The 26,921-nt window shown below is 47.3% G+C and overlaps 1 protein-coding gene across 1 annotated transcript in view; it reads left to right on the top strand.

Annotated features, from left to right (window-relative positions):
- The first annotated feature begins 2,281 nt into the window (after positions 1 to 2,281).
- Positions 2,282 to 26,921, top strand: part of strc1 (stereocilin 1) — an 80,516-nt gene continuing 55,876 nt past the window's right edge. The window contains exons 1-6 of the mRNA XM_063065104.1: positions 2,282 to 4,861; positions 10,843 to 10,902; positions 12,454 to 12,564; positions 17,588 to 17,742; positions 19,288 to 19,474; positions 25,036 to 25,151. Coding sequence (XP_062921174.1) covers positions 2,282 to 4,861; positions 10,843 to 10,902; positions 12,454 to 12,564; positions 17,588 to 17,742; positions 19,288 to 19,474; positions 25,036 to 25,151 — 3,209 coding nt within the window. The remainder of the gene's footprint in view (positions 4,862 to 10,842; positions 10,903 to 12,453; positions 12,565 to 17,587; positions 17,743 to 19,287; positions 19,475 to 25,035; positions 25,152 to 26,921) is intronic.

Raw genomic sequence — 26,921 nt, 5'->3', positions numbered from 1 at the left:
CCACGGTTGTTATCTGAATAACAGCAGCGAGGTTCTCATTTGTGTCCTGGGCAACACTGACCTCTAAAGCAGCATCAGTAATAAAGACATTGAACTATTATTTATTCAGCGACCCAGCAAGGTAACAGGCCCCTCCCACGTTGCCCAATTACACTCATGTGATGAATTAACCTACTATGTCTTTTGGAATGTGGCAGGAAACCGGAACATCCGGAGAAAACCCACACGTTATCACAGTCATAGAAAAGTACAGCATAGAAACAGGCCCTTCAGCCCATCTAGGCTATGCCAACACCATTTAAACTGCCTACTCCCGTTAATCTGCACCGATAGAGCCTTACGTTCATGGAGAGTGGCGGAACTGAACCTGAGCCGCTGGTGCTGCAGTAAAATTACGCTCCCGTGACACCCACAGTGCCACGGTACTGTCAGCCACGTTTTCTGCTTTGAGATGATGAGCACACTTGAAATGAACTGATGGCAAAGCACTTTGGCAAGCCTGAGCTCTGACCTGTGACCTGTGTCCACCAGCAGGGCAAGCCAGTGCCATTTCTACTCTGCACACACCTTCACCTCAGGATCCTCCCTCCCACCGTAAACCGCCTCCTTGTGTTCCAGGTCCCAATCTGCAGGGACTCCTGTGTCTGAAGCTGTGATGTGGGCAGGAATTACGTTTGTAATATTGATTGATATTTATAGAGTTCTGTTTAATTCTTCCTTCACTGTCTTCACAGGGAATCTGAACCAACTTCTCAACTGGTAAGTTGCAAAGCAATCCACAATACTTTTCCACACCTGACGTACAAGAAGCTGAGGTGTGAACAGAGATTTCAGTGCATTCACTTCTGGAGGACCACACTAAGGCTTGCACAGCAGGATCTTTAATGCTTTTATTGACCTTTGAGTGATTTGGGAGTGGTGTTAACAAATGCAGATATCAGGCTTTTCCCACTGATGTTAGGTGAGGGCATGGGTTAAGGGTGAAAGGTGAAATATTTAAGGGGAACATGAGGGGAGATGTCTTCATTCAGGGGATGTGGAACGAGCTGCCAGCAGGAGTGGTGGATGTGGGTTAGCTTGCAATATTTTAGAGAAATTTGAAGAGGTATGTGGATTGGAGGGGTGAGGGGGGCTATGGTCTAGGTCCAGATTGATCGGCAAGAACTAGATGGGCTGAAGGGCCTGTTTCTGTGCTGTCCTGTTCTATAACTCGGTAAACAGTGAATGTATTTCCTAACTGTGTGTGTGATTTTAAAGTCTCTACTAAAATCACTCCCACCTCTTCCTTTAGTACGCAAGATACCCTACATCCAATGTGATACATTTCTGATTTTAACTTGCTCCAGAATGCTTTCAATCTCAACACCTTTTCTTCCTCTACTATCTGAGTGATGGGCAGGGGGCAGGGGTGCATGTGCATGTTGGTGTGTGAGTGTGAGTGAGTGTGTGTGAGTGTGTGAACGCGCATGGGGGGGGAACAAGTAATAACGTCCTTATGAGAATATAAAAGTAGTCACACCCATTTCCTGCACGGACGTCTATCAGTGTAGAAATTCCAAGCTTTCTCTCAGAGTCAGGCAGCGCGGAAGCAGAGCCTTGGGCTCGACTGGCCCACGCTGACTCGGTTACCCAGCGAGCAGTCCCACCTGCCCGCGGTTTTGTTTACTGAGAAACAGCATGGAACAGGCCCTGTGGACTCCCCAGCAATCCCTGATTTAATCCAGATTACAATGACCAACTAATCTACCAACCAGTATGCCTTTGGGAGGAAACCGGCACACCCGAAGGAAACCCACACAGGCACGGGGGGGGGGAAACGTGCAAACTCCTAACAGACAGCGGTGGCTGGCCCACATCCCTCTAAACCAGCGGTTCCAAACCTTTACATGTCCTGGACCAGTATCATTAAGGAAGGGGGTCCTAGGCTGGGAATTCCTGCTTTAAACCTCTCTTATCCACAGACTGATCTGAATGGCTTTATAATATTGTCCATGTGTCCACCTCAACCAATCCCTCCAGCGGCTCATCTCAAACAGGCAACACCACCTGTGTGAAGAAGCTGTCTCTGACGTTCCCTTTTTGATCATGAACCTACACTCTTATTTTTAGTACCCCCTCCCCGTGAAAAAGGCCACTTTCACCCTGCCTATGCCCCTCGAGATCTTGTACACCTCTATCAGGTCACCCTTCACCAGGGACTAAAGTCCCCGTCTACTCCATCTCTTCTTCTCAGGACAACGCCCTAGTAAATTCTTTCCAGTTTGAAGACTTCTTTCCTACAATGGGATGGTGGTTTGGTTACCGTTCGTCTGGTGAGAAGAGGGTTCGGGTTTGGGGCCCGCAGGCGCTGCAGCAAATTATTAACAATGCTCTCCGTTCTACCAGGGGCCGCCTTCACAACCTAACGTGGCATTTTGAGGCCGTTACCCTGGACCACGTGGAGATGCTCCGGACCCGCTCCCCCGCCGAGTCCGACCTCCGCGGGCCTGCTTCACTCCTGCGGCTGCTTTCCGAGCTCCCCGAGACACCCACTGCCTGCAGCCGAAACCTTCTGCTCTGGGCGAACAGAACCGTCTGCGGGGACGGGTCGCGGCGGCGGCAGCCCCTCCCGGCCTGGCTGGCCGTGTCCTGCGGGCTCCTGAGGGCGCTGATTCAGAGCGGGTCGGCTCCGCTGATGGACCAGGTCTGCCGGGGCGTGGCCCTGGTGTCCTCGCACCTTACCCACGGAGTCGATCTCCTCGTCCGCCGCTGCGCGACCACCAGGCCGGGAGCGGAGGACAGTGCGCCGGCTAATCGTAGCCGCCTCGTGGAGGCCCCACCCTGTCACTATGACTCCAACCTCTACAACTCCACCAGCCTGGGCTACTGTTCGTTCGTGGACGAAGCCGGTTTCAGAGAGGTCATCTGCCGCAATGCCTCGCTGGTAGCGTTCTTGATGGGAAACCCAGCCCACTACTGGCTGGGAGATTTCTGCGCCACCTCCCCCGACCCTCTGTTCACTGCCACTCCTCCGACTGAAACTGCCCGGGTTCCTTCCAGCCCGGCGGCGCCCCACACCGACCCTCCGCCCTACAGCGTGGAGGTCCACTGCCGGTACAAGGAGTGGGCCGCCGGCCTCCCCACCCAACACCTGCCGCAGGTCGCCTTCTGCGCCGGCCAGGACCCCGAGCGCTTCGCCGCCGCGCTCTGCCTCGATGGACCGACGCTACAGAAACTTCTGCAGGGGAGCCCGTGGCTCTTAGAGTTCTGCGACCGTCATGTCTCCAGCGCCTTCTGTCAGTACGGGAGGTGGGCGGAGGTGGCGCCGGACCCGTCCATCGTCGCCTTGTGCTGGAATAGCGACCCGACCAATTTCACCGCATCGGTCTGCCTCAGCGGCAGCCTCCTGCGGGCCCTGAGGCAGGAGGCCAGCAACGGCTGGCTGGCCGCCGCCTGCGGGGCTGAGAACAAGTGCCGCTATGCCGAGTGGCTGGGTGGCCCGGGCGTCGCGCCGGCCCTAGTCACGTTCTGCAGGGACCTCGACCCCGCCGGCTTCGAGCTGCTGGTCTGCACCTCCTCTGCCCTCCTGGCGCAGCTGCTGAGAGACCCGGGCAACTCCTGGCTGCGCGCCGAGTGCGCCGTCCCGACCTCCTCCACCGCCCCCGGTCCCACCGCCGCCCCCTGGAACCCCGGCGGCGCCGTGGCCGACCTGTGCCGGTACGAAACGTGGACGCGTCCGGGAGCCGCCGACACCACCCTGGTGGCCCTGTGCTTCAGCAAGGACGGCGAGAACTTCTACCTCGGCGTGTGCCTGGATCCGCCTGTCCTCCAACAGCTGCTTGACGACCACCTCAACTTCTGGCTCCTCGATTTCTGCAACATCCCTCCTTCCTGGGAGGCGACCGGCGCCGAGCTGGCGCTTGCCTGCCGCTACAGCCGGTGGTCCGGGGGCGCGGTGGACCCCGACCTGGTGGACTTCTGCTGGACCTCGGACCCGGCTAACTTCACTCAGTTTGTGTGTCAGGACGGGGCGCTGGTCTCCCGGCTGCTCCGGTATCCCGAGAACGAGTGGTTACGGTCCCACTGTAACGTACCGGTGGGCGCTGGCGCCAACGCCAGCTGCCGCTACGAAGAGTGGGCGGCCGCCGCCTCTGCAGATCCTGCCGACGTGGAGTTTTGCAGTCAGTATGACCCGGACAACTTCGTACAGTCCGTGTGTGACAATTCGACCCTACTGTGGGAGTTACTGGGAGGTGCAGACGGCACCAGGCTCGCTGCCCTGTGTAGCTATGCGCAGGAAGATGGGATCGACGCCGGCACCCTGTGCAGGTACGGCTCGTGGTTGGGGCAGCGAGTCGAGCCCACCACCGTGACCCAGTGCTTCGACCACGACCAGTCCAATTTCAACCAGTTCGTCTGCCGGGACCCCGGGCTGCTCCAGTCGCTGAGCAGCGATCCGCTCACGGCCTGGGTGGTGGAAGACTGCATTTCAATCGGTACCCCCTCCCCCGAGACTGGAGAGTGCCCGATGCACGATCTCATCTCCCGCCTCCAACGGACGTGCAGTCAGGGCCCACCCGGGCCGTGCCCGTACCCGCACCCGCACCCGCTGTTCCGACTGCGAGATGCCCCCACTCTGGTCCTCTGCGGCCTGGAGCACATTGGGCTGACGTTAGACAGCGAATCTGCTGAGGAACTGACGGCCGGGCTCACGGAGGCGATCAACGGGGCCGTCCTGGGGCTGTTGGCCTTGGAGGATGATCGAATCTCCTTCCTTCGGCTCCTTGACAATGCCAGGAACCAGGTCCTGCGCACGGTGGTGGATTACCTGCGAGGACGGGGCAGCTACAGAGACAAGAAAGAGGCGCTCCAGTGTTTTGGGGTAAGAAATGCAGACTTAATTGTGACTGAAATCTGTGGGTTAACGGGGCTGCTTCCTTGCACCGTAACACACACAGACACCACACCACGCCACACGCTCACACACGCATATACAGATACAGGCTCACACACTGACACTCTCACACACGGATATAGAGACACAGACTCTCCCACTCCCGCACTCTCACACACGCATACACAGATACACGTACACACAGACACAGACGCGCATACACAGATACGCACACGCACAGACACACACGGACACATACGTGCACAGACACACGCAGGCACAGATATAAATAGGCACCCACACAAAATGCTGGAGGAACTCAGCAGATCAGGCAGCATGGATGGAGGGGAAATGACAGGCTTTTGTTCCACCACCATTGATGTTATCCTCACCCACATCTCCTCAATTTCCTGCACCGTGATCATATCACTCCTGCCCTAGCTACTCTGTGTTGGCTTCCTGTATCTTTTAGAATTGATTTTAAAGCTATCTTACATGTTTTTAAAGCTCTCAATGGTCTGGGACAAGAGTACATCACAGAATGGCAGTTGTTTATAAACACACCAACATATAGTAGAACAGACAGCAAAGGAACTGGCCCAGGGAACCAGCTAAAAATCAAATCAAAAACACCCAAACACTAATCCCTCCTACCTACACCAAGTCCATATCCCTCCATCCTCCTCACATCCATGTGCCTATCCAGATGTCTCTACCACCACACCAGTCAGCACATTCCAGGCATCCAGGACTCTACCAGTAAAAAAACTTGGTCCTCGAACCCATCCCGTCTCACCTTCAATGCATGTCGTCCGGTATTAAACCTGCTCCAGCTCTCAGGTCTTCTCCCGCAGGTCTCTCAAATTTAAACAATCTCCCTCCAAAGGTAATTGTCAGGTCAGCTTTTTTGAACTACACTCCTAGGAGTGTTGAATTCAATACCTAAAACTATGAGGGAGGCAGATTCGGTTGACACTATTAAACCCCAGCTCAAAACCTATTTACTCAGCCTTGCTTTTAACTAATTTTGTCTTTTATTTTCATGTTTGTGCTTTATCTCATTGTAAAGCATTCTGAACTACACAGTCTGTATGAAAAATGTTCTATAAATAAGTGATTAATATTTTCTTATTATTATTGCTTCAGTTAGGTGAGGCAGCAATTCACCTGTCGGGGTTATCCGCTGTGTCCAGTGCTCCCAGTGCAACCCGCTCTGTATCAGTGAGATCTGATGTAGGATGGGGGAAACCACTTCGTTGAACACCTTTGATTTCTCGATGGCAACCCATTTCAATTTGACTTCCCATCCCCATTCTGACATGTCTGTCCATGAACTCTCCTTCTGCCATCATGGGGCCAGACTCAGGTTGGAGGAGCAACACCTCATATTCCGTCTGGGTAACTTCCAACCTGATGGCATGAAGGTCAATTTCTTCATCTTCCTGTAAGTTCTGCCTACTCCCTCCTCCTCCCTTTTTCAGTTCCCCATTCTGGTTCCCCTCTTATCCCTTCTGCTCGTCACCTCCCTCTGGTTCCCTCCTCGTTCCCTTCCTCCATGGTCCACTGTCCCCTCCTACCAGATTCCTTCTTCTCCAGCCCTTTACCTCCTCCAGCTTCATATTTCATCCCCACTCACCCACCTTCCCCCTCACCTGGTCTCACCTGTCACCTGTCAGCTTGTATTCCTTCCCCTCCCCCCTTTTTTTTACTGTGACTTCTTCCCCCTTCCTTTCCAGTCCTGATGAAGGGTCTTGGCCAAAAATGTCAACTGTTTATTCCCCTCCGTAGATGCTATCTGACCTGCTGAAATCCTCCAGCATTTTGTGCGTGTTACTCTAGATTTCCAGCATCTGCAGAATCTTGTGTGTCCTTGCATGTCACTGCCTTCACTGACCAGACTCTGAGTCCCCTTCCTCACAATTGTTAATTTAGTTTATAATTGTCAGAGTGCTGGAGTGAAAAACCTGGTTTGCACACAGTTCATACAGATTAATTCATTACACAGTCCATCGGGGTAGTACAAGGGAACACAACGTGTAGAATGAAGTGTAACTGTTTTAGAGAAAGTGCAGTGGAGGTAGACAATAAGAAGTGACTTGTAAAGTCAAGTCCATCTTATCCTACCAGTGGTCTAATACCAGCAGGATAGGAGCTGTCCTTGAGTCTGGTGGTACCTGCTTTCAGACCTTTGTATCTTCTGCCTCAAGAGAGTACTATCCATCATGAATGACCCTCACCATTGGGGTCGTGCCCTCTTCTCATTGCTACCATCAGGGAGCAGGTAAAGGAGACTGAAGACTAACACTCAATGTTTTAGGAACAGCTTCGTCCCTTCCGCCATCAGATTTCTGAACAGTCCATGGACCCGTGAACAATATTGTATTATTTCTCTTTAGCACTATCTTTGTCTCTACCTGCTTCCATCTCTGTTTACATCTTTCTCTCTATCTGTCTCCATCTCTATCACTCTCGCTCTGACTTTGTCTTAGTCCCTATCTCTATTACTGTAGCTTATAGTGATTTTTTTGTGTCTTGCCCTGTACTGCTGCCACAAAACGACACATCTCACGACATTTGTCAGTGATTCTGATTCTGGAAAGAGAGAATGTCTCTGTTGGGTGGGGTCTTTGATTATGTTGGCTGACACAGCAAGAAATGTAGAGGGAGCCCATGGAGGGGAGGCTGGTTTCTGCGATGTGCTGAGCTGTGTCCACAACTCTCTGCGGTTTCTTGTGGTCATGGGCGGAACAGTTACCGTACCGAGCTGTTCTGCATCATGGTAGGTGCATCTATAGTATTAAAAAATGGTGATCAAAGCGGACATGCCGAATTTCTTTAGCCTGGGGCTAAATAATAGCATAGCAGTTAGCACAGCACTATTACAGCTTGGCGCATTGGAGTTCAGAGTTCAATTCAGGCACTACCCGTAAGGAATCTCTGTACGTCCTCTGTTGGAGGTGTGGGTTTTCCCCGGGTGCTCTGGTTTCCTCCCACAGTCCAAAGACCTTTGGGGCCGGTTAAAAGTCTGAAGGTAGATAAGTCACCTGGACCAGATGGAGTACAACTCAGGGTTCTGAAAGAGGGAGCTGAAGAGATTGTGGAGGCATCAGTAATGATCTGTCAAGAATGACTAGGTTCTGGAATGGTTTTGGAGGACTGGAATATTGCAAATATAGGTTCAGTCTTTAAGAAGGGAGGGAGGCAAAAGATAGGAAATTATACACCAGTGGTTGGAAAGATGTTGGAGTCTATTATTAAGGATGAAGTTTCGGGGTACTTTGAGGCACATGATAAAATAGCCCAAAGTCAGCATGGTTTCCTTAAGGGGAAATCTTCCCTAACAAATCTGTTGTAATTCTTCAAGGAAATAGCAGGCAGGATGGACAACGGAGAGTTGGGTTATGTTGTCTTTCTGAATTTTCAGAAGGCCTTTGACAAGGTGGGATACATGAGGCTGCTTAGCAAATTAAGAGCCCATGGCACTACAGGAAAGGTACTAGCATGGATAGAAGATTGGCTGACGAGCAGGAAGCAAAGAGTGGGAATAAAGAGGGTATTTTCTGGTTGGCTGCCAGTGGCTAGTGGTGTGCTTCAGGGGTTGGTATTGAGATCATTTCTTTTCATGTTATATGTCAGTGATTTGGATAACGGAATTGATGGTTTGTGACAAGTTTGCAGACGATTTGAAGATAGGTGGAAGGTCAGGTAGTATTGAGGAAGCAGGGTATCTGCAAAAGGACTGAGGTATATTGGGGGAATGGGCAAAGAACTGGCAGATGGGAGGTCAACCGTGTAGGGAAATGCATGGTCATACACTTTAGCAGAAGGAATAAAGCTTAGACAATTTTCTAAATGGGCAGAAAATTCAAAAATCAGTGTCGCAAAGGGACTTGGGAGACCTCATGCAGGATTTCTTTAAAGGTTAATTTGCAGGTTGAGTTGGTGGTAAGGAAGGCACTCATTTCAAGAGGACTAGAATTCAAAAGCAAAGATGTAATGCTGATGTTTTATAAGGCATTGGTTAGATTGCACATGGAGTATTGTGAGCAGTTTTGGATCCCTCATCTAAGAAATGTAAGAGGAGGAAGTAAAAGATGCTCCTTCCCTCCCCTAGCCTGCAGGTCACCCTTGGGCAAGGTGTAACATCTGGATAGCTGCACCTCCCCCCTTCCATCAGGGTCTTGTGAAGGAATGGGAGCAGGTGGTGGGTGGTCGTATATGCAAGTCCTGGTTATGTGACCACTGGCACCAGGCAGACAATCTCTGAAGAGTATTGATAATGACTGCGGTCACCCATCTTGTAAAGACACTGCCCAGTAGAAGGCAATGGCAAACTACTTCTGTAGAAAAATTTGTCAACAATCATGGTCATGGGACCGTGATTGCTCACGTCATATGATATGGCACGTAACGATGATGATGATACCTAAGAAAAGATGTGCTGGTATTGGAGAAGGTCCAGAGGAGGTTCACGAAAATGATCCCAGGGATGAAAGGGTTAGCACATGAGAAGCATTAGATGGCTCTGGAGTTCAGAGGAATGAGGAGGGATCTCATTGAAACTTATTGAATATTGAAAGGCCTAGTGGACGCAAGGAAGATGTTTCCTATAGTGGGGCAGTCTAGGACCAAAGGACACAGTCTCAGAATAGAGATGAGGAAGAATTTCTTTAGCCAGGGGGCGGTGGATCTGTGGAATTCATTGCCACAGGTGGCTGTGGAGGACAAGTCATTGGGTGTATTTAAAGTGGAGGTTGAAAGAGTCTTGATGAGTAAGAACATCAGAAGTTATGGGAAGAAGGCAGGAGAATGAGACTGAGAAGGATAATACATCAGCCATGATTGAATGGTGGAACAAACTTAATGGGCAGATTGGCCTAATTCTCCAATGTCTGATGGTCTCATGGTGTTCTCTGGTACATTGAACAGTAAACTGACCCACTGCCCGTATGCGATTGATCATGTGGTATTGTTCAAGGAAGATCTGGATAGTTCTTCCCAATGCCTGAGCCGATAACTAATGGTTGGTGTTTTTGTCCAGAGTGGAGAGGATTGGCTCACCTGGAGGCCACATTGCCGTAAGCAACTGGCATTGATCTTTTGGGCAATGTTTTATCCTCTCACAGTGTATCACTGGAGAAATAAGCCTGCATTCACTGGGAGGCATTGCTGTAGTTTGAGTCAAGAGTTCCTCTAGTTGCTGCCAACAGCTTTTTTAAGTAGACTCTGTAGACTGTTTGCTTAGTGAGGGTATGCTCCCTAATATTAACTTCATAAGTTGTATCACGGCCTGGTATGGAAACACCAGTGTCCAGGAATGGGAAAAGTCTATAGAAAGTGGCGATACAGCTCAGTCCATCACAGGCAAAGCCCTCCCCACCATTGAGCACATTTACATGGAGCACTGCCACAAGAAAGCAACTTCCATCATTAAAGGCCCTCACCATCTCACCATCCTGGCCATGCTCTCCTCTCGCCATTATCAGCAGGCAGGAGGTACAGGAGCCTCAGGTCCCACACCACCAGATTCAGGAGGAACAGTTATTACCCTACACCCATCAGACTCCTAAACCAGTGTGGATAACTTCATTCACCTCAACACTGAACTGATTCCACAACCTACAGACTCACTTTCATGGACTCTACAACTCATGTTCTCAGTATTATTCGCGCAGTTTGCCTTCTTTTTCTCATTGGCTCTTTGTCAGTCTTTATTTATAGTTTTTCATAGAATTTATTGCATTTCTTTTTTCCCTGTAAATGCCCACAAGAAAACAAATTCCGAGGTAGTATGTGTTGACATATATGTGGTTTGTTAATAAATTTCCTTTGACTTTGTAGGTTGTCTCTACAGATGGTTTACTTAGTGAGGCTATCCCTCCTAACGTTAATGGCATCAGTTGGCGGTCTGATATTTACACTTTGATCATGTGTTTTAACTGAGTTCACTTTTTTGTGTGTGACCTTAGTCTGTCCTGTGGGACTTGGTGCAGAAGGAAGGAGGATCATCGGCGGTGGGCCTGGTGGAGGTACTGTACCGATCACAAACAGATCCTTTACGTGGGTAACGGCTCTGTACGCTCTAAAGCGGGTGGAGGTATTGTACCAATCATAAACAGATCCTTTGTACATGGGTATGTCTCTGTACACACTAAAGAGGGTGGAGGTATTGTACCAACCACAAACAGATCCTTTACATGGGAACGCTTCTGTACGCACTAAAGAGGGGGTCTTGCAGTTGGAGTATTAGTAAACATGGAAGAGGGAAAGATAAACACAAAGGAGAGGAAAGATGGGAAAAGACCATAAAACACAGGAGTAGGTTTAGCCCATTCAGTCTGCTCTGCCATTCCGTCATGGCTGATGTATCTTAATTTGGGTTGAGAGGAAAAATAAAAGTTTATTGTCATTCAGCTGTATGCCACCAAAGGAAACAACGTTCCTCCTGCCGAGATGCACAACACAGTACATATAACCCACACACAACACATAAAGTAATATTACCACAAATAATAAAAGAGTTGCATTTAGCATAAGGTGCATTAATGACACAAATTAAAAAAGTAAACAGCATAGTGCCTCTGGCCATTTATATGTGGTCAGACGTGGGTGGTGCTAGTAAATTCAGTAGGGTCATGGCCTGGGAGATGAAGTTCTTTCCCATCCTAACAGCCCTTGTTCTAATGTTGTGGTAACTCCTGTCTGATGGTGGGGGGTTCAGTGTAAAGGAGATTGTGGGACTGCCGGGAGGGGGTTTTGACGATGCTAAGGACCCTGTATTAGCAGCACTCCTGATAGATATCTCGGAAAGGTGAAAGAGGTGAGTGATCCTCTCTGAAGCCCTCACTATCCTTTGTAGGGTCTTGTGGTCAGATGCCTTGTGATCCCCACACCAGACGGCGATGTGGCTGGTCAGTTCACTGTTCTGTAGAAATTGATCAAAATGGGGCCCCATTCTTCTGCCTTCTCTCTGTAACATTTGACACCCTTACTAATCAAGAACCTATCAGCCTCCATGTTAAATATATCCAATCGTCCACAGCCATCTGTGACAATGAATTCCACGGATTCACTACTCTCTGAAATCCCTCCTCATCTGTGTTCTAAAAGGTCGCCCCTCTATTCTGAGGCTGTGCCCACTGGTTCTAGACTCTCCCGCTATTGGAAACATCCTTTCCATGTCCACTGTGTCTAGGCCTTTTAATATTCGACAGGTTTCTATGAGAATTCCCTCTCGTTCTTCTGAACTCCAGCGAGCACAGGCCCAGAGGCATCAAATACGTTAACCCTTTCATCTCATGAACCTCCTTTGGACCCTCTCCAATGCTAATACACTCTTTCTTAGATAAGGGGCCTAAAACTTCTGACAATACTCCAAGTGCTATCTGACCTCAGCTTTACATCCTTGCTTTTTTATTCTAATTCTCTGGAAACGAATGTTAACATTGTGTTTACCTTCCTGACCACTGACTCAACCTACGATTTAACCACTGGGGAATCCCAGGTCCCTTTGCACTGCTGATGACTGGGTGCTGAGATCTGTTCTGATGATTTCTCTTTAACTCTCGTCTAACGGACAGGAATACATGAAGGTTTCTGCAGCTGATCTTCAGGCGGTGCTGCATGCACTTGATGTTCAGAAAACAAAACAACTGCTGCACGTCTTAAACACGAACTGGAGCAGTCTGCAGGTAAGCCCTTTGATACCTGTTGCCTCACAGCTCAACAGTCCACGGACTAGAGAGCTTATCCTCTGCATTTAACGCAGAAACTGCTGGAATATTCTCCAGGACAGTCAGCACCTATGAAGGAACAAACAGACTTGTTTCAGGTCAACAATTCTGCATTTAAAAAGTTAGCGATGAGGGTTTTGAGCATGTATTGAGGCAGGCAAAGGAGAGGAGGGAAGGACAGACGTGGTAAATGAAAGGGGAGATGGCAGGAGGATGGGCTGGAGTCAACCATGATGGAATGGCTGATCAGATTAGATGGGCTGAATGGCCCAATTCCACTCCTATGTCTTATAAAGAGTGGAAGCAGAGCTTTAATGAAAAAAAAATTGGTAAATTTGTTTATTATTGTTGCAAATCTGGGTGTTGGGGTGGAGATATGTCTCTACCAAAGGAGGTGTAAGGCACTCCTTCCCTCCTCTGGCCTGCAGGTCACCCTTGGGCAAGGTGTAGCACCTGCTTAGCCCCCCGATCAGGGTCATGTGAAGCCATGGAAGCAGGAGGTGGATGGTCGTATGAGCAGCCGGTGCAGATCACAAGTCCTGGTTATGTAGGCACTGGCAATCTCTGAAGAGTATTGATAATGGCTGGTGTCACCCGTCTTGTAAAGACACTGCCCAGAAGAAGGCAATGGCAAACCACTTCCTTGAAAAAAGTGGCATCCATCAATAAGGACCCCCTTCACCCAAGTCAGGCCCTCTTCTCATGAAGGAGGAGGTACAGGAGCCCGAAGACACACACTCAACAATTCAGGAACAGCTTCCTCCCCTCTGCCAGCAGGTTGCTGAATGGTCCATGGACACCAGATTAGGAGATGGGCAAAGAAGTGGCAGATGGAATACAGTGTCAGGAAGTGTACAGTCATGCACCTTGGTAAAAGAAATAAAAGGATACACTATTTTCTAAATAGAGAAAAAGTTTAAAAAAAAATCTGAAGTGCAAAGGGATTGGGAGACCTTGTGCAGGATTTCCTAAAAATTAATTTGCAGGTTGAGTTTGTGGTGAGGAAGGCAAATGCAATGTTAGCATTCATTTCAAAAGGACTAGAATATAAAAGCAAGGATGCAGTGTTGAGGCTTTATAAAGCACTGGTGAGGCCTCACAGAGTATTGTGAGCAGTTTTGGGCCCCTTAGAAAGGATGTGCTGACTTTGGAGAAGTTTCAAAGGAAGTTCATGAAAATGATTGTGGGATTGAAAATGATTGTGGCTTGTCGTATGAAGAGCGTTTGATGGCTCTGGGCCTGTACTCACCAAAATTCAGAGGGGTGACCGAATAGAAACCCATCAAATGTTAAAAGGCCTCGGAGTGGATGTGGAGAGGACGTTTCCTATGGTGGGACAGTCCAGGACCAGAAGACACAGCCTCTGAAGAGAGGGGTGTCTGTTTAGAACGGAGGTGAGGGGGAATTTCTTTAGCCAGTTAGTGGTGAATCTGTGGCGTTCATTGCCACAGGTGGCTGTTTAGGCCAAATCTTTATGTATATTTAAGGCAGAGGTTGATAGATTCTTGATTGGTCAAGGCAAGGAGGGATATGGGGAGAAGGCTGGACATTGGTGCCGAGAGGGAAAATGGATCAGCCATGATGATACGGTGAATCAGACTCGATGGGCAAAATAGCTTAATTCTGTTCCTATAAGGTATGGCCACATTAGTGGGATTGTATTACAGACCACCCAATAGTCAATGAGACTTGGAAGAGCAAATCTGCAGAGAGATAGCAGGCAACTGCAGGAAACATAAAGTTGTGGTGGTAGGGGATTTTAATTTTCCATACATTGATTGGGACTCCCATACTGTTAGGGGTCTAGATGGTTTAGAGTTTGTAAAATGTGTTCAGGAAAGTTTTCTAAATCAATATATAGAGGGACCAACTAGAGGGGATGCAATATTGGATCTCCTGTTAGGAAACGAATTAGGGCAAGTGACAGAAGTCTGTGTAGGGGAGCACTTTGGTTTCAGTGATCATAACACCATTAGTTTCAATTTGATCATGGACAAGGATAAATCTAGTCCTAGGGTTGAGGTTCTGAACTGGAAGAAGGCCAAATTTGAAGAAATGAGAAAGGATCTAAAAAGCGTGGATTGGGACAGGTTGTTCTCTGGCAAAGATGTGATTGGTAGGTGGGAAGCCTTCAAAGGGGAAATTTTGAGAGTGCAGAGTTTGTATGTTCCTGTCAGGATTAAAGGCAAATTGAATAGGAATAAGGAACCTTGGTTCTCAAGGGATATTGCAACTCTGATAAAGAAGAAGAGGGAGTTGTATGAAATGTATAGGAAACAGGGAGTAAATCAGGTGCTTGAGGAGTATAAGAAGTGCAAGAAAATACTTAAGAAAGAAATCAGGAGGGCTAAAAGAAGACATGAGGTTGCCTTGGCAGTCAAAGTGAAGGATAATCCAAAGAGCTTTTACAGGTATATTAAGAGGAAAAGGATTGTAAGGGATAAAATTGGTCCTCTTGAAGATCAGAGTGGTCGGCTTTGTGCGGAACCAAAGGAAATGGGGGAGATCTTAAATAGGTTTTTTGCGTCTGTATTTACTAAGGAAACTGGCATGAAGTCTACGGAATTAAGGGAAACAAGTAGTGAGATCATGGGAACTGTACAGATCGAAAAGGAGGAGGTGCTTGCTGTCTTGAGGAAAATTAAAGTGGATAAATCCCCAGGACCTGACAGAGTGTTCCCTCGGACCTTGAAGGAGACTAGTGTTGAAATTGCAGGGGCCCTGGCTGAAATATTTAAAATGTCGCTGTCTACAGGTGAGGTGCCGGACGATTGGAGAGTGGCTCATGTTGTTCCATTGTTTAAAAAAGGATCGAAAAGTAATCCGGGAAATTATAGGCCGGTGAGTTTAACGTCGGTAGTAGGTAAGTTATTGGAGGGAGTACTAAGAGACAGAATCTACAAGCATTTGGATAGACAGGGCTTATTAGGGAGAGTCAACATGGCTTTGTGCGTGGTAGGTCATGTTTGACCAATCTATTGGAGTTTTTCGAGGAGGTTATCAGGAAAGTGGATGAAGGGAAGGCAGTGGATATTGTCTACATGGACTTCAGTAAAGCCTTTGACAAGGTCCCGCATGGGAGGTTAGTTAGGAAAATTCAGTCGCTAGGTATACATGGAGAGGTGGTAAATTGGATTAGACATTGGCTCGATGGAAGAAGCCAGAGAGTGGTGGTAGAGAGTTGCTTCTCTGAGTGGAGGCCTGTGACTAGTGGTGTGCCACAGGGATTAGTGCTGGGTCCATTGTTATTTGTCATCTATATCAATGATCTGGATGATAATGTGGTAAATTGGATCAGCAAGTTTGCTGATGATACAAAGATTGGATGTGTAGTAGACAGTGAGGAAGGTTTTCCGAGCCTGCAGAGGGACTTGGACCAGCTGGAAAAATGGGCTGAAAAATGGCAGATGGAGTTTAATACTGACAAGTGTGAGGTATTGCACGTTGGAAGGACAAACCAAGGTAGAACATACAGGGTTAATGGTAAGGCACTGAGGAGTGCAGTGGAACAGAGGGATCTGGGAATACAGATACAAAATTCCCTAAAAGTGGCGTCACAGGTAGATAGGGTCGTAAAGAGAGCTTTTGGTACATTGGCCTTTATTAATCAAAGTATTGAGTATAAAAGCTGGAATGTTATGATGAGGTTGTATAAGGCATTGGTGAGGCTGAATCTGGAGTATTGTGTTCAGTTTTGGTCACCAAATTACAGGAAGGGTATAAATAAGGTTGAAAGAGTGCAGAGAAGGTTTACAAGGATGTTGCCGGGACTTGAGAAACTCAGTTACAGAGAAAGGTTGAATAGGTTAGGACTTATTCCCTGGAGTGTAGAAGAATGAGGGGAGATTTGATAGAGGTATATAAAATTGTGATGGGTATAGATAGAGTGAATGCAAGCAGGCTTTTTCCACTGAGGCAAGGGGAGAAAAAAAACCAGAGGACATGGGTTAAGGGTGAGGGGGGGAAAAGTTTAAAGGGAACATTAGAGGGGGCTTCTTCACACAGAGAGTGGTGGGAGTATGGAATGAGCTGCCAGACGAGGTGGTAAATGCGGGTTCTTTTTTAACATTTAAGAATAAATTGGACAGATACATGGATGGGAGGTGTATGGAGGGATATGATCCGTGTGCAGGTCAGTGGGACTAGGCAGAAAATGGTTCGGCACAGCCAAGAAGGGCCAAAAGGCCTGTTTCTGTGCTGTAGTTTCTATGGTTTCTATATCTTACGGTCTTACGGTGTGGCCTAATTCTGTTCCTATATCTTACGGTCTTACGGTGTAATGTACATACTCCAATAATAAATTTACTTTGATCCTCCTGATCTTCAACATCTTGACGCGTCGTGGCCTCGCTGTCTCTGGGATGTTGATGAAGTTGGGGTTGACATTGTTCTGTTTAAGGGCAGCATGTGAGCATAGCGGTTAGCACAACGGCTTTACAGCGCCGACAGTAAGATTGGGGTTCGATTCCTGCCACTGCTTGTAAAGAGTTTGTACGTTCTCCCCATGATCGTGTGGGTTTCCTCTGGGTGCTCCCATTACCTCCCCCATTCCAAAGGCGTTCCGGTTAGTAGGTTAGTTGGTCATTTGGGTGTAACTGGGCCAGAATGGCCTGTAGCACGCCGTACTTCTAAGTACAAAAAAATAGAATGATGGGAAAATGTTTCTCCAGTCCTGCTGAAGAGTCTCGGCCCGAAACATCAACTGTACTTTTTTCCATAGATGCTGCCTGGCCTTCTGAGCTCCTCCAGCATTTTGTGTGTGTTGCTCGGATTTCCAGCATCTGCAGATTTTCTCTTGTTTGAGAAGGTGTGATTTATAAGGAAAGTTATCTGCTAGTGAAAGAAGCCTATCAAAATGATGAATTATTAAATATTTAGATATTTATTTATTAAATATTTTAACCATAGCTTTGTTTTTATTTTGGGATAAATATGATTTTTTTTCTGATTTCTAGTTTTACAAATCTGCTTTTAATTTCAGATTCGGGATGATCTGAGAACGGTTCTGGCATCGGTCTTTTTCAAAAGAATACTGCTCGCCGACCCAAATATGTTTCCAGAGTTCGTTCATTTACTACCTCACCTATCAGCATCCGAAATCCGAGCACTACCAGTGACCTTGGACACGGAGGAAGTGTGCGTCGCATGTCCCTTCAACACTAAAGATCTTTAAATACTGCCTTTGTTTCACTTTCCATCCTTTTCACACAAAATTCACTTGTATGCACTGTCACCTATAGTTTGAAAGCGCCGGATTTCGGAGCGAAGGCTCCTGAGTTCGAATCCAGCCGGCTCCCTTGCACATTTTCCATCCGTCGAGCTAGCAACTCGGCCTCGTAAAAATAAGAAAGCCTGCTAAAAAAAATGCCGTCATGACAGCGTCCCAATGACTCCACTCGGAGTTAAGGGCTTTCTTCTTCTGGCCATCACTAGCACATCTCTCCCTCTGGTTCCCTTGTCACCCCCTTCCCTTTATTCTGTGGTACGCTTTCCTCTCCAGTCAGATTCCATCTTCTTCAGCCCTGAGTCCTGATGAAAGGTCTCGGCCTGAAACGACAACTCTTTATTTACTTAGAGATACAGCGTGATACAGGCCCTTCCGGCCCAACAAGCCACCTTTTTAACGTTAGCCTAATCATAATTACCGATTACCGATTAGCCTCCTAACCAGTACACCTTCGGACTGTGAGAGAAAAGCAGAGCACCCAGAGGAAACCCACACGGTCACAGGGAGAACGTGCAGATGCCTTACAGACGGCGCCGAAATTGTACCTCCGAACTTCGATGCCCTGAGCAGTAATGGCGTTGTGTTAACCACTATGGTTCCGTGATACCCCCTGTCCATAGGCACTGACTGACTTGCTGAGTTCCATCAGCATGTTATGTGTGTTCTTCAGCCCCTTGTCATTTCTACCTATCACCTCCCAGCTCCTGCCTCCCCCCCCACACCGTTAGGTACTGATTATCCTCCACCTTTCCAGCCCAGATGAAGGGTCTCGACCAACCTAAAACATCGACTGTCCGTTTCCTGAACAACACACACATAATGCTGGAGGAATTTAACAGGTCAGGCAGCATCTATGGAGAGGAATAAATGGTTGACGTTTCGGGCTGAGACCTTTCATCAGGACTGGAAAGGAAGGGAGAAGAAGCTCTTTGAACTATCCCCGACCAGCTTCAATTCATTCCCCTCCCCTATCAACCTGGCTTCACCTACCACTTCCCATCTTGTACTCCCCCCACACCCCCCCCCCCGACCTTCTTATTCTGGTTTCTGTCCACTTCCTTTCCAGTCCTGTTGAAGGATCTTGGCCCGAAACATCAACTGTCTATTCCCCTCCATTGATGCTGCCTGACCTGCTGAATTCCTCCAGCATTTTGTGGGTGTTGCTCAAGATTTTCAGCTTCTGCAGACTCTCTTATGTTTACAATTCACTTCACTTACCGCTATGTTTTTTTGGAAATAATCAGACCCCCTTTTTTGCGCAGAGGCCCTCCCTGGGCGCTGCCTGACTTGCTGAGTTTATCCACCATTTTGTGCCTGTTGCCCAAGATTTCCGGAATCCGCAGAATCTCCTGTGTTTACGATTCAGTTCACTGACTCCTGTGTTTACGATTCACTTCACTGACTCCTGTGTTTACGATTCACTTCACTGACTGCTGTGTTTTTTTCCACTTCAGGTTAGCAGTGGTTGACCAGGTCTTTGGGGAGCTGTCTGATGACCAGAGGGCAGCCTTCATCCAGTGGATCGTAAGCCCCGGGAGGCTTAACTCTGTGACCACGTGGCCTCTGACCTTCCTGCAGCACATGAGTAAGCTGCTGGTGTTCCTGCCATTCGAGAGGTTTCAGCGTCTCTCCCGTAGTCAGGTACTGTAAAGAGAAAGGACTACAGCTCTCTCAGTCTCAGTATAACCCCAAACAAGTTCAATTGTCATTCAACCATACACGTGTTCATTAAAACAAAACAGTGTCCAAAGTGCAAAACACACCACATACAGTAACGAGAGCACATACAGTCACACAAAAAATATCAGCTCAAGTCCCTGAGTGTCATGGCCTGAAGATTCATAGATGGGATGTTGTCCTGGAGCCACGTTTCTGCAAGAACAAGTACGCAGCAGTTCCCCACCTCGTGCTGGTTCAGCAGACGAAGGCAAATCAGCTTGACTGGCACTGTGTCCGCCAAAGGAAACCCCGCTTCTCTTCCAGGGAGTGAACCCAGAGAACAGCCCTGAGAGGAGGGGCCAGACTCCAACTCAGCACGGACTCCAGTGCCCTCTGTTCTCTCCTGCACCACCTCCAGGGCCTCCTCCCCTAGGTGGCAATGCCGCAGCACAGGGGCTTGGTCCGCACGACAACCTAACTCACGCAGGCTGCCTGCCGTCGACGTTGCCAAGCAACTTGCAGTATTTTGCATTCGCAATGCCTGACAGGGTCTCACAATCACAACAAAAGACATTTAAGACAAACACTTGCACCTTTTGTTGAAGGTGGAGAAGTTGATGTGACTGAGCTGGCTGCCATCTTTGTGTTTCAGTTTTTCTGATGTAACATTGGAATGCACAGTAGGATTCCACAAACAACACAGTTTACTTTCAGCACTCTGTTACTTCGTGGTCACTGGTGTATTTACTGTATTATTGCCATGTAGAGCAGGCGTTCTTAACCTGGGGTCCAGGGATAGATTCTAGGGGGTCAGTGAACTTGGATGGGGAAAGAAAAATTCTCTAAGCTCTAATGGAAATTTAGTATGTTCTTTAATTATGAATGTAGGCAACAAACCACAGGAGTACCTGTGACTTTGTCACCTTTAGAAGTCACTGATATTTTCAAATCAAAGTTGTTAAATTACAGCTGGGTTGGCACAGTAGTGTAGTGGTTAGCACAACGCTTTACAGTACCAGTGACCCGGGTTCGATTCTCATCGCACGGTAGTGTAGTGGTTAGCACAACGCTTTACAGTACCAGTGACCTGGGTTCGATTCTCATCGCACGGTAGTGTAGTGGTTAGCACAACGCTTTACAGTACCAGTGACCCGGGTTCGATTCTCATCGCACGGTAGTGTAGTGCTTAGCACAACGCTGTACAGTACCAGTGACCTGGGTTCGATTCTCATCGCACGGTAGTGTAGTGCTTAGCACAACGCTTTACAGTACCAGTGACCCAGGTTCGATTCTCATCGCACGGTAGTGTAGTGGTTAGCACAACGCTTTACAGTACCAGTGACCTGGGTTTGATTCTCATCGCACGGTAGTGTAGTGGTTAGCACAACGCTTTACAGTACCAGTGACCCGGGTTCGATTCCATCGCTGTCTGAAAGTAGTTTCTACGTTCTTGCTGTGACTGTGTGGGTTTCCTCCAAGTGCTTGGGTTTCCTCCCACAGTTCAAAGACGTACCGGTTGGTAAGTTAATCGGACATTGTAAATTGACCCGTGATTAGGCTAGGATTAAATCATAGGATTGCTGGCAGCTTGGCTCCAAAGGGTCAGAAGGGACTATTCCATGCTGTATCTCAGTAAGCAAATAAAGGTGTCCTGACGAAGGGTCTCAGCCTGAAACGTCGCCTATACCTCTTCCTAGAGATGCTGCCTGGCCTGCTGCGTTCACCAGCAACTTTGATGTGTGTTGCTTGAAATAAATGTATCATCTTATTTAGTGCATTAAGAAAGAAGCACATATATTACTATACCAAAAATTTGTTTTTTATATATGTTGATAACGATATTTCAATACAATTGGTTTATTTTGTATTCCAGTGTTTTTTTATTTTATATATTCAAATACATTATTCTGAGATAGGCTCCCCAGGCTTCATCGGACTGCCAAAGTGATCCGTAAAAAAGGTTAAGGACCCCTGGTGCAGAGAAACGTAACCACTCGAGTTGAGTATGATGTCCTGCTGAGGGATTGTCCGTTGGGTCGTCAGGAGGTAGTAGAGAACGATCGGGGATCTACATGTCCAGGATCATTAGGTGGATTCCCATAATGGTGAACGCCTGTGCGTGACTTTGTTTAACGTGGGGAGGCTAATGCACGATCAGTCACCACACCGTCCCTGACAGATCGGGATCAGGATTCAGTGGATAGAGTGCAAGATGACTGAGGACACTTCACTACTGCTGCCTTCCTCCACCTTCACTGCCATTGGGATGTGTCATCATCTCCTGCCTGCTCCACCGTAAAGGTCTTGGTTGGATCGTCCTTTGTCTGGAACCCGCCCTGATCTTACCACCATGAGTGACCCTGCCAGGAGCTAAACTCTAGATGGCATTGTCTTGGGATGTCAGGAACTCACAAACCTCTCCTCCACGTCAAGATGGTGATCCTTGGAGAAGACCCTGTAGAACACCACAGTACAGAATCAGGCCCTTCAGCCCATCTAGTTTGTGCCGACCTAGCCTTTTACCTACAGGCACCCGGACCAGTCCTCCTTGTCCCTCTTCCATGTTCCTACGTAAACTTCTCTTAAATATTACATACTTTTGTACTTTTATACTTTATTTTCACCAAACAATTGATACTAGAACGTACAATCATCACAGCGATATTTGATTCTGCGCTTCCCGCTCCCTTGATTACAAATATTAAATATTTAAAATAGTAAAAATTAGTAAATATTAAAAATTTAAATTATAAATCATAAATAGAAAATAGAAAAATGGAAAGTAAGGTAGTGCAAAAAATCCGAGAGGCAGGTCCAGATATTTGGAGGGTACAGCCCAGATCCTGGTCAGGATCAGTTCAGTAGTCTTATCACAGTTGGGAAGAAACTGTTCCCAAATCTGGCCGTACGAGTCTTCAAGCTCCTGAGCCTTCTCCCGGAGGGAAGAGGGATGAAAAGTGTGTTGGCTGGGTGGGTTGTGTCCTTGATTATCCTGGCAGCACTGCTCTGACAGCGTGCGGTGTAAAGTGAGTCCACGGACGGAAGATTGGTTTGTGTGATGTGCTGCGCCGTGTTCACGATCTTCTGCAGCTTCTTTCGGTGTTGGACAGGACAACTTCCATACCAGGTTGTGATGCACCCTAGAAGAATGCTTTCAACGGTGCATCTATAAAAATTAGTGAGGGTTTTAGGCAACAGGCCAAATTTCTTTAGTTTTCTCAGGAAGTAAGGGCACTGGTGGACCTTGGCAGTGGACTCTGCTTGGTTGGACCAAGTCAGGTCATTTGTGATATTGACCCTGAGGAACTTAAAGCTTTTGACCTGTTGCACTTGCGCACCACCGATGTAAATGGGGTCGTGTGGTCCACTACTCCTTCTGAAGTCAACAACCAATTCCTTCGTCTTGCTGACGTTGAGGGATAGGTTATTGTCTTCGCACCATGCCATCAGGTTTTTAATTTCCTCTCTGTACTCAAACTCATCATTAACCGAGATATGGCCTACAATTGTTGTGTCATCAGCAAACTTATATATTGAGTTTGATGGAAACTTGGCTACACAATCATGGGTGTACAGTGAATACAGCAGGGGGCTGAGTACACAGCCTTGTGGGGCACCGGTGCTCAGAGTGATTGTAGAGGAGAGCTTGTCCCCTATTTTTACAGCCTGGGTCCTAACATACAAGGAGGAGGAGAAGATGGCGGCACGACGCAGCTTGCACGGCCACTCCGGTGAATGATATCTGTAACCTGTCAAGTAGGATGCCGTGCACAATCCTGATCTGATGGAGACAGACGTGAGAGAATGGAGGAACATCTGGAGAAACTTCTGAAATGCCTTTTTCGCTTCCGCTGTTACTGTGTGATCCAGAATCTCCGGAGGAGAAGGCCCCAAATCCTTGACTTTGCTTGTTGCTCAGCGGCTGGGACTGGGTCGAAGCGCTCGGCAGAGATGGTGCTCGGTGCTCGGTGTCGAAGGGCTGGTCGGAGGCTCAAGGTTTTCTGATGAACTCTGAGTCGGCTGTGGTCGGGTGCTTCTAATGCATCGACTGTTGTCGGTGCCTGGAGGTTTATGGCAGGGAGAGTTTCTCCCCTCTGCTGCCTACTATCGGGAGTCGATCGGAACTTTGAGACTTTTTTTTACCATGCCCATGGTCTGCTCGTTATCAAATTATGGTATTGCTTTGCACTGCTGTAACTATATATTATAATTATGTGGTCTTGTTGGTGTTAGTCTTTGGTTTGTCTTGTTTTTTTTTGTGATATCACTCTGGAGGAACATTGTATCATTTTTTAATGCATGCATTTCTAAATGACAATAAACGAGGACTGAGTGTCCTCACAATCTAATCTAATCTAATACAAACTGACATCTATCTCTTCGATGGCAGCTTGTTCCATAGTCGCACCACCCTCTGAATGAAAACATTTCATGTGCAGTTTCTGTCAGTGATTTTCTCTTGTGCTTCATCTTTTTGCTCTCATTTTGCACTATTTAATTTAATTTTTGATAAACCGAGAATTCTCGTTAACTGGACAATCGGTTAATCGATGCAGCTGCTTATTTGGGACAACTCTTAACAAAAACTACTCATGAAAATAGTTGGGATTCCCTTTGTTTATTTGGGACACTGCTGTTTAATTACAAACGTACCTTGCTGAACAGTTTCTAACTAACATCAGTTGAGTGCACATCGTGTGGCCGTTAGACGCTACACTGTTCTTAGAGCGAACAGTTTTTAAATAGCATCAGTTGTGTGTGTTTGTGTTCAAAAAGCAAGTGACTTTTGTCACCGATAGTTGCTGAGAAATAAGACAATTCAGAACTGTTTTGCTCAGTGCAGTCTCAAGCACTCAGGCTTGGAGATGCCAGAAATGGCCAGGAGTGATTTCTCGACTTCAACAAGTTAGGAACTATGAAGAAATTGAAGATATTGTAATTACCTTGAATGTTACAATGAAAATGAAGATTTGGAGGGTGTAATTGTCAAAAGCATTGTCTGAAGGCAGTCCACTATCTGCACTTGGTGTTCGCACTGATTTCGTTCATTTACAATCAATCAAAAGAACACGGCAGCATACACTGATTGAATTCCTTTGTTGAAAACTATTAGGAACTAATACACACTTTTGTAGTACTGTAGTAGTATTGGTAGTATTCTAATTAGAACTGTATTTCACTTAAATAAATAATTTGTTACTCAGTTAAATGGTAGTTTGTCTTTTTCATACTTTTTTTTTAACTATTTCCATGAAACTTTGGCTAGTTGGGCAGCCACTTAGAGTGAAAATGTACTGGTCCCAATGCATTCCAATTAACTGGAATCCATTGTATATATATTTCTTATTGTAATTTATATATTTTTTTGTATTTTGCAATGTACTGCTGCCACAAAACAACAAATTTAATGACATATCCTGGTGATAGTAAACCTGATTCTGAAATCAGCCGGCTTTTGAATTTCATTTTTGTTTGGATGGAAATCTCCGAAGTGTATTTACTGGATGAGAACGCCTGATTCTTTTCCTCCTTTCTTTCACCAGATACTCATTGTGTTGGATGACCTGCTGGCCAGTAAACTGACCACAATCCAGGAAAGGTTTCTCATCCACACCGTCCTAAAAGGGGGCAAAACAATTGGAAAATCTGACTTTGAGAGGTGAGTATTGCAGCCTACTCTCAGGCCCTCAGAGTAGTGGAGTCGGACAGCACAGAAACAGGCCCTTCGGCCCACTGTCTCCGTGCAGACCGTCAGGGTATCCATCTGCATTAATCCTGTTTGCCAGTGCTTGGTCCATGGCGCTCTCTGTCTTGGTAATCCAAGTGCTTGTTAAAAGTTGTGAGAGTGTCCGTTTCCCCCCATCACAGTCCCACGGAGGAGACCATTTAAAAAAGTGAGGGCCCATGGGACCAGGGAAGTCAGCAAACTCAATCCAAAGCCTGTGTGCATGAGGATAGGAATTGGCTTATTATTGTCACGTGTACCGAGATACAGAGAAAAACTTGTCTTGTACGCTGTTCATACAGATCCAATCAATACACAGTGCATTGCGGTAGAACAAGGTAAAACAACAATAACAATGCAGAATAAAGTGCAACAGCTACTGAAAACATTGCATTGCAGGTAAACGATAAAGTGCAAGATCATAACGAGGTAGATTGCGAGGCCAAGAGTCCATCTTATTGTTCCAGAGATCCACTCAGTAGTCTGATAGCAGCAGGATGAATTCTGGCCCTGAGCCCCATGCTACGTGCTTTCAGGCTTTTGTATTTCCTGCCCGATAGGAGAGGGGGGTGAAGAGAGAATGTCTGGGTGGGTGGGATCTTTGATATTTTGGCTGGTTTACCGAGACTGCAAGAAGATCAGACGGAATCCATTGGAGGGGAGGCTAGTTTCGGTGGTGTTCAGAGCCAGGACAACAACTCTCTGAACTTTCTAGCGGCCTCGGACAGAGCAGTTGCTGTACGAAGCCAGGTGACAGATTGGGAAGAGAAACGGGAGCAGTTCCAAGAATGGGGGAAAGACCTGCGAGGGAGGGTTGGAGACTTCGTACAACCCAGACAAGGAAAGCTGGATGTATTGTGTAAAATATTCAGTGGTAAAGATGAGATAATCCTGTGTTGCATTAAAGTAAAATAGGATATTAGAGTGGGGATTGTGAGAAATAAATTATTGGCAAATGAACATTGAAGGCTAGGCTTGCCAGGATAAACTTGAATGGTAGTGTGGTCTGGAAACAGAATTTCAAAGATATATGCAGAAAACAACCCTGATATTCGTCTTACCCACAGACAACCAGGAAACAAAGAAGCACTATGGAACCCATTCAAAGAAAAACATCAACCTCTCCCCCCCCCACCCCCCAGCACAAACAAATCGAGCAAACAGCAACAAAAAATGAGCAAAAAATACAGACTCCAAAACACAAAATCCAGAGTCCAGGCATATTCAGTTCAGCTCAGGTTGTTATCTGTGGGCCACCCCGGTTCAAAATCGCCCAAGATAGCTACAAAAAAAGGAGAGACCAGAAACCAGAAACACATCGTAATGTGAACTACACATTAGAAATTTACAGAAAAACGGGACTGCCCTTCCAAAGGGGTTGTTAGAAAACTCCGTTAGGGCCGGCTGGTGGCGCAACGACATTGGACCTGGTAGCGGAGGTTCCCGGGTTTGAAACTAGTCAAGTCCGCTCCCGAGTACACTTTCCATCCGTGCCGGATTGAGTGTCGAGATCACAACTCGATCTAATAAAATAAAGGGAAAATACTGCGAAATTATCTGTGTGAGGAGTGGCGCACCACACAGTCGCTCTCTCTCGCTCCGCGCCTTGTAAAGACATGAGAAAGACATCATCACAGATGCACGCACAGACGTGAAGGCACGCACATGCAGACACGTACATACAGACTCGCACGCACGCGGGCA

Source organism: Mobula hypostoma, chromosome 13 (assembly GCF_963921235.1).
Source record: "Mobula hypostoma chromosome 13, sMobHyp1.1, whole genome shotgun sequence".
Classification (NCBI taxonomy): Eukaryota; Metazoa; Chordata; class Chondrichthyes; order Myliobatiformes; family Myliobatidae; genus Mobula; species Mobula hypostoma.
Note: the sequence above shows the minus strand (reverse complement) of the source record. Positions and strands in the feature narration are given on the sequence as shown.